Consider the following 12,962-nt stretch of genomic DNA (forward strand, 5'->3'; position numbering starts at 1 on the left):
CGGCCCTGACTGAGCAACACTGGATTCTTGGGAATTTGCCAACTTGGCTTTGTGATCTTAGTTTTCCGTCTGTGCCGTCCCATTTGTCTCTCTTTCAAAAGACAAGAGACAACATTTATCCTACATTTTCTCTTGTACGAGCCTTCTTATGAAGGTGATAGTAGTTTATTTAGGCCAGTTCAGTGAAGGTACAGTAAAATAACAGCAAATACTGCAAATATATATACAGTAAAGCAACATTATACATGATATATATGATATATTTAGTCGTATAGCTTACATGAAGATAGTTTTTACTTGTCATTGGAGAACATATATTCCCAATATTTTGTGGTCAGCTGTTTAGTTGCAGTGGCAAAGGTATGAAGAACATTTGCAACAAGCACTTTTTATTATTAGCCATTAGCAAATGTTAGCATGCTAACACGTTTAACTAAGATGGGGAACATGGTTTGCAGTATGCATCCTTTGCATCAGCATGTTAGCATTGTTATTGTGAGCATGCTAGCATGCTGATAGTCGCATTTCGCTCAAAGCGCTGCTGTGCAAAAGAAAAGCCTCGAAGAAGCATCTTTATTTTGTTATATTATGCTGAAACTTGAAGTCTTTTTTTTAAACTACGGGAAGAAAAATCCCTGCAGTTTAAAAATCCCTGCAGTTATTCAAACTATATTAATGTATGACTAGGCTGACTATTACATTTAATAGTAACCAGGAGTTATTGTTTATTTGAAAAGGGACAATGTGCATAATTCGAACAAATGTAAATGTACCCGAGTTAGCTGAAAGGCTATCAGCAGTCCTTTTTGCCTGGTATTGTTAGGCATTCTACAATAATAACCTTACAGATCTGGAGGAACATAGGAATATCTGCCTGAGAAACCTCATCTCCGCCCCTGTAAACACACACACACACACACATGCACACACACACACACACACACACACACGCACAGAAAGAAAGAGAGCAGCAGCAGTTCTGTCAAGCAGCTTGTGTTGAAGATGGGACATTGAGAGCAGAGTGAAGGGTGGCTGCGCTTGGCTTCCCCCTGCAGAGTCGGCAGTCAGATCTCAATGAATCTCAAACATTGATCCCACAGAGGTATTGATATGACTACAGCCACGACTGCATTGGACATTCAGTTTAACTCACTGGAGTAAAACTCTGGAATATGAAGAACTCCACGTACAGACTGAAGCGAATGAAGCTGCATTATGTGTTCATGTCTTTATATAATGATATCTTTACGTACTGTATAAAAAAACTGATCTAACTGAAGTCTGAAGAAACTGAATAGATCCAAAACTCCATCATCATCTGTGCTGCCCCCCCCCTCCTCTCTCTTTAACTCACTCTCTCACACTCTATATAAAGTCAGTTTGATCGAGTATCTTTTTCCTCTCTTTCGTGCTCAGCAGCAGCATCCCTCCCCACTCACACCCACACCCACACACACTCATGCTCACACACACACACATACACCTCGCTGTATGCGGCTGCCTGAACTCATGAAACACCATGCATGGGGCGACTGGTACTCTGGATTCTTATGATCCTTCATTTTGAGGTAAGCACACATGGGCGGGAATCTCCGGCGGGTCGGTCGGTGCCATACATTTTTACGGACCAGGAGGGACCTTAAGTGGGAATAAAATGGGATCACTATACGGCTATGTCTTGGTTACAGCAGCAGCACAGTTGGCACTTAATGCAAGCCGTATTACAATTTCCTTTTGTCTAGTGGTGTGTAACCTGTCTGGCTCTCTGTGTTGCATTCTGCGGTAGGTGTGCAGCAGATAACTGCTGTTTTTAACTGTGTTGTTGGGCCAAAAAATGCTTCAAGTGTATATTTTGCTGTCACAGTTTATTGCTTTAATTTCATCAGATCTGCTGACTAAAGTGCTGCAGCCACCGAACTTAAGAAGACGGGAGCTGGTTGTATTGTTCTGGCTTGCAGTCCAGTGTTGCAGATTAAATTGGAAATGGCAGGTTTACTGGTCCAAATGATAAAAAATCTTAAATCATTTCCGGCGAAATTTGGGGACAAAGGGGAGTGTCGGACACATCTGTTAGTTTCTCGACTCCATCGCTTTAACATGGCAAAGATGCATCAGAGTGCAGAGACTTGGCTCCAGTTTCAGTTTTAAATGAGAATGCGTCTTGGCTTGAGCCGGCGATGACCAACATCACCAATCTCTGAAGTTCACATCTGATGTATTTGGAGGTACCTGCACTTTGTATTTCTTCTGCTACTGCTGATCTGCATCACCGAAAGGAAATACATCTTCTTCTATAATTGTTTTCTCCACCCTGATTTCACAAAGCTGTGGCTGGAATATAACAAAGCTGAACCGTCTCTCATCACAATTGAAAGGCGCACAGTGTGCATATGATTAGAAGATACAGATAATGTGTAACCATCAAGAAAAGACAACAACAGGTGGCTTTGTTACCAGAACCTGAGCACTGCCACGCCTGACAGCTTCCCCTTGTTGTTACCTGTCTCTGAGGATTATCCTCACTACTGACACCTTTTATGAGAAAGTGAACGTAAAGCTGTTCTTCTCTTATTCAAAATCATTGACGTAAATTCTGTGAATGCTAAAATAGCACTTGGGAATACGTGCCTCTGCTTCTATCTAGTGTCCCCTCCTTCGGAGTGTGAGGTGGACGGGCTCCCCACTGGTTACGGGTCCAGGGACTCCATCCTCAGGCCTGGTGACAAGGACTGGAAAAGACGAAGGCGTGGGCAACTAAGGCGGATTGATAGGTAAGGTCAACTATTATCTGTCTGTGTGTTGATGACATGGATCATATACTGTATGTTTCTGTAGGAGTGCAGTCGAATCTGTTCAAAGTCTCAGGCAGGTCAGATGACTGGCGTTTTATCAAGGATGTTTCGTTGACTGTGTGTCAGCAGCGTGGTGTGGCCCGAGTCCATTAAATGCCTCATGCGCAGGTGTGTAAACAGCCTGGGTTGTCAGTTTGAAAACCCCTTGTGTTCGTGTGGTTGGTGATGTTTCAGCTGCAGCAGCTGGGATCCAGGCCACACCAGCGCAGAGGCTGGCAAAGGGAAACAGCAGCCTGCGTTCGGACTGAGTAGAGCCATGCGCTGCTCCACCCTGCTCGGCATCCTCACGGGGGTGCTTCTCTACTTGGTGCTGGGAGCTGTGGTGTTCCGCTCCTTGGAGGCTCCGCGAGAGGAGGGCAAGCACATGCAGCTGCTGGACATACGCCGGGACTTCTTGTTGAACTTTACCTGCATGGGCCCAGACGACCTACAGAGCCTTATAGAGGTACAGCAGTTCTTCTCCTGACATGTCTCATGACAACATGGATTTAATTTGGGAGCCGTTTGGGGGTCCTCACCCCCAGGTTGGTATAGCCACTGAAAAGTATTATAAACACAACTTGTGACCGACAATAAGGCCTCAGTATTTACTTCCTACCGCATAGTTCAGCGGTAGATTTATAGATGACTTTTTAGTTAATTTTGTACTAAAAAAAGCTGAGATTCAAACTGATATTTGAAAATAAATTGTGGCTGATCATTTTATGGAATATGTTCTTTATTATTATTTATTATTGTGGTGAGATTTTTTTTGTGTGTACTTTTCCCCTCTCACTCACGATTGGTCATCCACCTCTACAACAGGTTCTGAATCGAGACGGCCCACATCTCGCTAAAAATGCATTTTGGCCTGACTGCTTCACATTTTATATTCACTTGGAACTCGCTTGAGTTTGACAATGCAACTTATCGCACTGAATCACTTTTGTGGACCTTCAGGGTGACCCTTCAGATATGTGTGGCATTTGGAGTTGTGGATAACAGGTGTGGTCTGAGCAGCTATGTAATGATGGGTCAGCTCTAGTATGCATGTGCAAGTGCATGAAGGTTGCCATGTTGGCAACCGTTCTGGGATTCTGAGATGTTTATCATTGTTCCAGAATGAAAGTTGTATATCACTGTTTTAGTCATTGACATTTGCAAAAAGGTTACTGAAGGGACTGACGGACATGACAGATGTAAACGAGGTAGTCACATTTTGTTTTTGATTATTTAAAGGACGATGATAAGAGATCTGGAGTGCTCCTTCGGTGCATCCTGTTTACTGATTACATGAAAAGACAGGAAGGATAATTTATCATAGTTCATAGTATTAGAATGGAATGAATGATTAATATGGAACCCCAAAGTGTTCAATATTAAGCAAATAGAAAAAATATAGTTTAAAATACATAAATGAAACAATAATTTGTGTAATAATTGAAGAAATCATTGTTATGAAATGATTTGTCATCAATTATTTTCATGATAACTGAATTTTATAGTTAATTATTATTTAATTATAGACATTGTTATTTCAAAAAGCCCTTTTGATAATGACGCATTTTATTTTATCATGTCACGTTTCATGATTGTGTTGTTGTCAACAGTCACCACCTTTCAGCCAATCATAGCCAATTCCCTCCGGTCAGCTAGATCAATAGCAATGCTGCAGCTGTAAATAAACACAGTACACAAACTAAACCTCTTTAGCTTTTTTAAGCCTTAGCATTAGCTTACCAAGGCTGTTAATGCTACCAACCTTGCCGGCTAACGAGCTAACTGTTAGCAGTTACTAGTGTTAGCAGTGTTGGCTAGCTTCCGTTGGCCAGAGCGAATGAGCTACCACGGAGAAAGATTCTGTCTTTTTTCTCTTTACAGAGTTGTTTGTCTTTCTATGAAGAACATTTAGATGCTGCAGAGGTAACTCTGAGTTAACCAGCTAATGTTAGGCCAGCTAGGTAGGTAGCATGCACAGCTTTGATATATACGTAGATAAATGGAAAAAGGGCATTTTTAAATAATTCTATAATCTAAAATATAGATAAACTCCCGTAAAAAGTGTTTAAAAATGGCTAAATAATATCTTTATAGGTTGAGTTCAAATTATTTCCTAAATTATTTAATACAGATAATCACTTAATACAAAACATCTGGTGGTTTTCTAAAACAGTTTTCCACATTATTGTAGTAATAGAAATGCACTAATATAATCAACATTTATTGTATCTATTGTTAGGTGCTGTCAGAAAAACAAATGGAAGTCATCCTGTTAATGAGTGAACCATGGCAGTTGTCACAAAGCAATTCTTCAGACGTTGTTCTGGTCAACAAGCACCGTGGGTCAGGTTTCACTGCAACAACGTCAGCTGATGTTTCAACAGGTCCTCAATAGATAAGTTCCTTCCTACTACAATCTGTTCTCAACTCTACTAAAGTAAGGTCAGGTTTAGTGAAGTTCAGCTAATTTCACCACTCAATATGTGCTGTGTTAGTTTGGCAAATATTGCCCATGTTTACCCTTTTAGGAGCTTTAGCAATTCAAGTGAAAGCTCAGTTGGAATCGTAAAACAATAGAAATCAATCAATTTTCAGTATGAACCAGACACAGCCCTGCCTCTGTGATTGTAAACTTCTAATTTACTATAAGTAATAATGTCCGCAGAGACCATATTCAATCACAACTTCATCATAGTCAGCTTTAAATTCAGAGTTAACAAATGTCTTCAAGCACCAACAGACAGAAAACAGATAATTAGATCAGGAATCTGTGCTCGCACTGGTTCGATGCACTCGGGACAGAATGGAGCCGTCACAGTCGTACATCACCAGTCACTTCTTTGTCACTGACTTCCTGCTGCTGATGCCATGACAATGCATTTTCTACAGCATTGCCAACAGTACTGGACTATTTAATTGGATAATAAAAAGAAACTCACACTCATGTTTGTGCCTTTGGAACTTTCAACATGTCTGAAATGAATCGCGTGGGCTAATTGAGTTTGTACGATTTTGGCTCACCCCTCTTTTTACTATCCGATTAAATATGAATTGCGGAACTGTTTCAAACTCTTCTCTTTTCTACTTTACCATCCCAGGAAGTAGTGGAGGCTGTCGGTGCAGGTGTGGATCCTAACAGCAACTTCACCTTCGTCAGCCAATGGGATCTGGCCAGTGCTTTTTTTTTCTCAGGGACTATCATCACAACCATTGGTGGGTGTCCAATAGGAGCAGTAAGGCCGCAAACATTAATTCTGATCAAATAGGCTACTTGTGAGCGAAATCAGTTACATTTTTTTACATTTTGTGTCCTCAAATCGACTAATCTTCCACCTCTCACCCCACATGTTCAGGTTTTGGAAACATCTCTCCCAAGACAGAAGGAGGGCAGCTGTTCTGCATTTTCTACGCCCTGGTGGGAATCCCGATGTTTGGTATTCTGCTCGCTGGAGTCGGAGACCATCTGGGTACCTGGCTGAGGAAAGCTGTTGCCAAAATAGAGACTCTCTTCCGGGTCAGACCCTTAACGGAGCTTCCAATGTCTTCTTTGCTTGCACTGCTCATGTACTTCCTTCTATTTGTCTCATGCCACTGTGTTGTTCCAACCTGCTGACAGAAATGGCATGTTAGTCCAACCATTGTGCGGGTGATCTCAGCCGTCCTGTCCATCCTGCTGGGTTGCCTGCTCTTTGTCGCTGTGCCTATCCTGGTTTTCCAAAAGGTGGAGGAGTGGACTCTGCTGGAGTCGGTCTACTTTGTCGTTATCACCCTGACAACAGTGGGGTTCGGAGACTATGTTGCAGGTATACAACAGTAATTGATTACCCACGTGTATCTTAACATAGCTTGCAGTGGTGTGCACAGACTCTGAAGCAACAAAGGGGGACTTTACCATTAGGCTTGGTAAGGCATATTTACATACAAAACATTTTAGTTATGTTTCCATTATAACATAGTGTATATTTATACACCTGTGCAATAACTTGTATTGTATCACTGTCATTGTAGAAATACAAGAAATGAAATCTGCATTCAAGAAGCGAGAAAGAAAGAGGGAGAGAGAAGATGCAGCCACATGCTGGTCCTAGAAATCTTCAGATCCCTTTTTTAAAGGGCCAGTGTGTATCATTTTTGGGTATCTATTTGCAAAAATGGAATAAAATATTCCTAACTACGTTTTCATTAGTGTAATCACCTGAAACTAAGAATCATTGTGTTTTCGTTAGCTTAGAATGAGCCCATCTTATCTACTCAGGGAGTGGGTCCTCTTCACGGAGTCTGCCATGTTGCGCCGCCATATTCCGACAGTAGCCCAGAACGGTCAAACCAAACGTTGGCTCTAACGAGAGCCTTTTCGTGTTTTTACGATACCTGAGGGCCACCGTAGTTCTATTACGCCCTTGTGAAACTGCGCAAACTGCTGAGAGCTGATCTTCACTGGACATAATTTAATACACAGATCAATAAATATTTACTGTTTGTGTGAAGCAGCTAAAGTGAAAACATAGTTTCTGTTTCCGTCTAATTTGTTTATATCTGACTTGCGCTTGCTTTTGCATATTTTTGCTTTTTTTTCCGTTGAATTTATTGATCTGTAGATGTGTATGAACGTGACTTAATTAGCCATCCATAAATATAACTGTCATTGGTAATGCATTTAGTTCACTCAGCACAGACAATTTTCATTTACTCATCAATAATTCAGGATTACTTTCTTGTGAGAGATGAATTATTGATGATCTAATCTGCTACATAGTATCTCCTATCTTAAATGTTTATTCACTCTGTAAAAAAAGTTGAATGGATGAATAAATGTGTTGCCTTTACACACTGGTAATCTTTGTATCTTCTCAAAGGGGATTCAGGAAAGGCGGGGAGTGACCACTGGTACAAGCCTTTGGTGTGGTTCTGGATCTTGCTGGGTCTTGCCTACTTTGCATCTATCCTGACAATGATTGGTAACTGGCTTCGAGTTCTATCCAAGAAGACCAGAGCTGAGGTACTTCTCCTCCTCTCATGTCTGTTTTTATCATTGTCATGTCTCTGCCAATTCCTTTCCATCATCTCTGGTTTTATCCCCTTCTCTCAGATGGAGGAGCTCCGAGCCCACGCCACTGACTGGACTCAAAACATCCACAATATGTCGGTGGATTTTCGCATTCCAGGAAAAATCGATGACCCCTTCAAACGACGTCGCCGGAAGCGTCGCCACGGCCCTCGCAGCAATGGTCACACCGCATCAGCTAACGGGGCCCCTGAGGGGAAAGAAGAGCAACGTGAGAGTCAGACAGAGTCTGGATCTTACTCCTCTTCCGCCTCCTCTAATGAATCAGGCTCTCGGTCAGAAACAGACTCTCAGGTCACTCAGACGGAGCGAGTGCCTGAAGAAAAAACTGCAGAACCTGAAAAGGAGGAGACTCCTCCAGATCCCCACCTGTCTCAGCCTCTGGACTACTTTGGGGAGAACCTTGCCTTTATTGATGAGTCTTCAGATGCCCAGAGTGGTAAACTACATTTGGATCCTCTGCTGGATACATCACAATCCAACTGTGCACGCTCTCAGACACCCAAGAGGAGACGTCAAAGAAGACCTGTTCCACAGAGAAGCCCCAAAATCAAGAGGGAGCCCAATGGAAACTCCCAAGCAGTTCCAGGTCTACCAGTGAAGCCTTTAGAATTAAGCTAAAAACAGAACCTCCACTGCTAGCACAAGTATCGCCCTGAGAGATATGAGATGTGTTCATGTTCTGACAAAGGAGTTGTCAATATAGCAATTTATTTGTATGTAATGCTTACTTACAGACTCTTAAGATGAAAACATGCAGCAGAAGCCTTGGCCACTTGTGGTTTGCATTTAATGCTCTTAGCATGCCAGTGTGTATGGCTCAACCAAAGATGATGAAGGGATTTGTATGCCAATGTTCCCATTACTTTCTGAGGAGTTACTGCTCTCTACTGGGCCAAGACAGTAATGCACTACCACTCTCTTAACATGAGGGTTCCCTGCCTTTTATTCATAAAACAAATAGTGCAAGAAACAAGAAAAGCAACCAAAAAAACATGTGTTTGCCACAGCAGTGTGATGCTCATGTTAAAGAGAGGTAGTATTGGTCTGAGACAGTTACTCTTGAATCCTGCCAACAAGTAAACGGGTACTAAACAGGCTCTTGTACATCTTTGGTATGTTATAAAACTTTTTTTTAAATACTGTGTACCACCATAATATTTGCAGTTTGATTGCCAAACGCATTAATCATACTGTACTGCATATATGTAATAAAGATTTCTTTTTTTTTTTTTTTTTTTTAAAGGAAAGCTGCATTGCATCTTAAAAGCATGTTTAGCATTTTTGTTCTACTTTACTTAATTTTTAAAGATGCTGTTCCAGCACATTTGCTCCTCTGGGAAACATGATAATCTGTTGAACAACCATCTTTTTTATCATCACATGTTGGGTTAGTGCCCTGGTGCACGAAGAATGGCCCGGCATACATGAAAAAGTAGGTCAACCTGTCTAACAAAGCTGAGCATATGAGAGAGCTGAATCCTGATGGGTGTATCCCAGAGACCAAACCAGGAGCTGGTTACAATATGTGTCCCATATTGAATGTAGTATATCTGTGTTTCTGGAGGTTTTAGGGTCTGTCCTGCAGCTGGTCATATAATCAGTCACACGACAATGCACTGCACCAGTTGGTGGCAGCGTGAGCCTCTTCTAGGATGAAACCAGGGACCCCGAATTTGTTACAATAAAAAGTCAAATCCACTACTTGATATAGATTTCTATCAATATAGTGTCTAAAGTACACCTCAATTGGCGAAAGTTTAACTGGAATCCTTTTCTAATTTTGCAGGCTGTTGTGAAAATAATTTAGGTATTAATAGCTGTTATATTCAGACAGAAAATGAAGTGTAACATGAAGAGTTTACAGCCATGCTTGACCTAATGGTGGCGTCAGAGGGAAGGTCATCCTCCAGAAACCATGAAAGTCTGTAGGAAAACTCATGTCAATCCGTTGAATGGTTGTTGAAATATTTCAGCCTGACTGCCTGAATACACCGACCGACACGGGCACTCCTGAAGCAGCTAAAACGAAGGAGGAACAACGGGTTTAAACTGGAACAACGGGAACAACGGGTTTAAACTGATTCCAGGCAATATCAGTTGTTTTTAAATGAAGTTTTGCATGTGTCATGGCTTTGTCAGTAAACTGAAATACAGGCTTTATGTGGTGCACAGAGCGGGAGGTGAGGATGAAAACACTCATGGTTTTCATGATGAGGTTGGTGGAGACAGGCCAGACGTGCTGCAGGATTTGAACGGCATACACACAGCACCGTATTATGGATGTACTGTATAAATGCCCTTCGGGTTGTCAATATGGCCCTTATAGCATGTGCCGTCGCTCCTCGTTCGATCCATGTAAGTGATACTCCGCTGGAAACTCCTTGGTGTTTCAATCTGGAAATGGCACCAAGGACAAACATGACGCCACAGCAAACTGTATCTGCAGTTCTTTTGTTGTCTGTTTTATTTTTCTAAAGAAAAGTCGATCTCACAAAATATCGGATACATAAAAGTTGAAGTTGATGGTCGTTTATGATTACCCCCCCGCTAAGTAAATGAATGCAGATTGTTTTCTCTTTGAACACAACCAGCAGATGGCACACTGACACATTTCCCTCCCTATAAGTCCAGGACTCATTTATACAGCATGTTCATATATCCAAGGCTTTTGCAGGAACTTTGTTTGTTTGTTGGTGTCTGAATGAATTTGAAATGAGACAAATTACGCTCAGCATGTTTTTGGTGAGTAAGCAGAATGTTATGGTGAGTAAGCAAAGTGTTTGGAAGGAGCAGAAACCAAGTGACTGTTCATCTGCCCTTTAGAAATCTGACACTTTACTGCAGCATATGTAAAAAGAAAAAGGCAGAGTTCTGGCATTGCAATCAGGAAGTCAGCAGGCAGTGATGATGTGCTGTGGCAGTAGGTGACCTTTTACTGGAGGACACACACTCAGCTGCTCTAACGTCATCAGTTCCGCTGCTGCCACTAGAGGGCAAATTACTGGCCAGTGTTAGTAGTGCTGATGTAGGCGACACTCCTGACCTGGACTTAGAGGGAAAATCCACCCTAAATATACAATACAGGTTTGATGACAGAATCACAGACTGCAGTGATCATGTCAGTTAGAAACAAATCCTGGAGCAGTTCCATTATGAGGACATTTTCTATAATTCACAAATGGACACTGTGCACTCATTGGATGAGACTTCTTAAACAAAACCTCTTTGGACTCGTGGAATTAGTCGTTGCAGTGGTGTGAAACTCCATTGAATGTAACCTGATGGCATTATCAAGCCATGCTGCTCTGATCTCCAGTTTAGTGAAACATCTGTCCGTATTTCTAGATACTGACCTTAGTATTGATAATCATTATAATATGTAAAGCCCCGTTTTAGGATGTTTCCCCTTTAAACTTTATACAAATGCAGTTATAATAAGACTAATAAGAATAGGAATATGTATAAAAGTAATAATACAGACTTTGAACCAAAGATTGTTCAGCAAGGACAACTTGAAACAAGAGCATCTAAAAGCCTTACTGTGTATTCAGGCCACTATGCAGATCATAGTGTTTATAGAATAGGTGGAGACTATATGTTCTCTATCAGTTGTGTTATCCATGACTCACGCATGCAGTGCCCAAATGCTATTTGTGTATCAGGCACAATGGCGTCTTGGTATTTATGTAGCCTATCAGCCGACACCTGTCCGGGGTCAGGACCTGCTGTAAGGAGCACCCTGGGGACCCTGGCTGGCATTCACAGTTTAGCCTGTTCCTCCACTTCAGCTTGAACACATATCCTCGGCGACAAGAGTGACACAGTTCTACTTATAGCATTACAACGCAGCATCTCAAACTGTTTCTAACAAATCAAATTTTTCGGTTTCGGACTGAATCTAATGCAGATATAGCGTGGCCGGTTTCGCCTCTAACAGGGTGATAATGCAGACTCTGCACCATGTGTGATGCAGCTCCGCAGAATTGCAGTGTCTGCAGCAGAGACTGAATGACCTTGCTTCAAGGTCGCAATGACACTGCCGTCAGTTTTTCCTCTCATGCGCGCACCACGTCCCGTGGTCCCGTGCCTCGAGCCCACTGCACAGCCTGCATGCAAACGCCTCAATGCAAGCGAGGCTCTCGCGCTTATTGGTTTAAACAGCCTAGACTAACGGTTATTGGTCTATAATTAGAGGGATAATGCTGCGCTCTTTGGGGGAATACTCGCTTATCCAAAGTAGGCTACACCGTGGACTGCTACATGTCCTTTTCGTCCAACGTCCTGTTTTTATTCATTAGTGTACAAGGTTGTCAACTCTTCCGTGACAACTTCTGCGCCAGCTGTTACTAGGCATGTTGGAGAGCGCATTGGGGCAGCCTATTTAGAGAAGCAGCAGCCTCTGAGTTAACCAGAAAAATCATTTAATCGTTGTTATCGGCTACATTGAAGATTAATAGCACACACAAGAGATCTCTGAGGCCTATTCAATAGTACTATGTTTTTGATTATGCATCTGGCAAACTGGAGGCGAAGGTTTTATCCCCCAAACTACTATCCCTTGATTACTTCCCCGTCTCATCCCATTGCAGTGATCTCCTGATCTCCTCTTCCTTGGTTCCTGTCCAACTAGTGTAGTGGTGTAGTGTCACAAGACCGACATGACTACATTTTCCATAGATGTGTGCTGTAAAGTGGCATGTAGCCCATTCTTTTGATTTGCCCTGCAACAGTCCCCTAAAGCTTGTGGCATAATTAAAATAAAAATGTCTTCATAACAGCCATAATATTGAATTGTATGGTATTTTAGGTTAATTGTTTGGCATTTAGGTTAAAAATGCCAAAGTGAGGAGAAAATATAGCTACAATAAGGGCCGACCAAATTAGGCTACATTTAAATTGTATATAAATCCCTGTGGGAATTTCATGGTTTTTAATTTTCAGTGGTGAACACAACTGATGAAATCAGAACTATTTAAGCAGCGGATATTATATATATATATATATATATATATATATATACACATATATATACATATATATATATATATATATATATATATATA

The 12,962-nt window shown here is 41.7% G+C and overlaps 1 protein-coding gene across 1 annotated transcript; it reads left to right on the forward strand.

Annotated features, from left to right (window-relative positions):
- Positions 1-2,699: 2,699 nt before the first annotated feature.
- Positions 2,700-9,587, forward strand: kcnk4b (potassium channel, subfamily K, member 4b). The gene is made up of 7 exons (XM_031857145.1): positions 2,700-2,771; positions 3,027-3,297; positions 5,930-6,044; positions 6,185-6,345; positions 6,448-6,634; positions 7,688-7,830; positions 7,921-9,587. Exons 2-7 carry the CDS (start codon positions 3,109-3,111, stop codon positions 8,515-8,517), a joined length of 1,392 nt encoding a protein of 463 aa, XP_031713005.1. The 5' UTR covers positions 2,700-2,771; positions 3,027-3,108; the 3' UTR covers positions 8,518-9,587.
- Positions 9,588-12,962: the final 3,375 nt, after the last annotated feature.

This window comes from Anarrhichthys ocellatus, unplaced genomic scaffold (genome assembly GCF_004355925.1).
Source record: "Anarrhichthys ocellatus isolate YVR2014 unplaced genomic scaffold, GSC_Weel_1.0 scaffold18, whole genome shotgun sequence".
NCBI lineage: Eukaryota > Metazoa > Chordata > Actinopteri > Perciformes > Anarhichadidae > Anarrhichthys > Anarrhichthys ocellatus.

Bases quoted from the DNA above. Each gene is read 5' to 3' on its own strand.
- kcnk4b (XM_031857145.1), top strand. From the start codon at position 3,109: ATGCGCTGCTCCACCCTGCTCGGCATCCTCACGGGGGTGCTTCTCTAC. The intron at 3,298-5,929 runs GTACAGCAGTTC...TTACCATCCCAG, and splicing joins ACCTACAGAGCCTTATAGAG to GAAGTAGTGGAGGCTGTCGG. The intron at 6,045-6,184 runs GTGGGTGTCCAA...CCACATGTTCAG, and splicing joins GACTATCATCACAACCATTG to GTTTTGGAAACATCTCTCCC.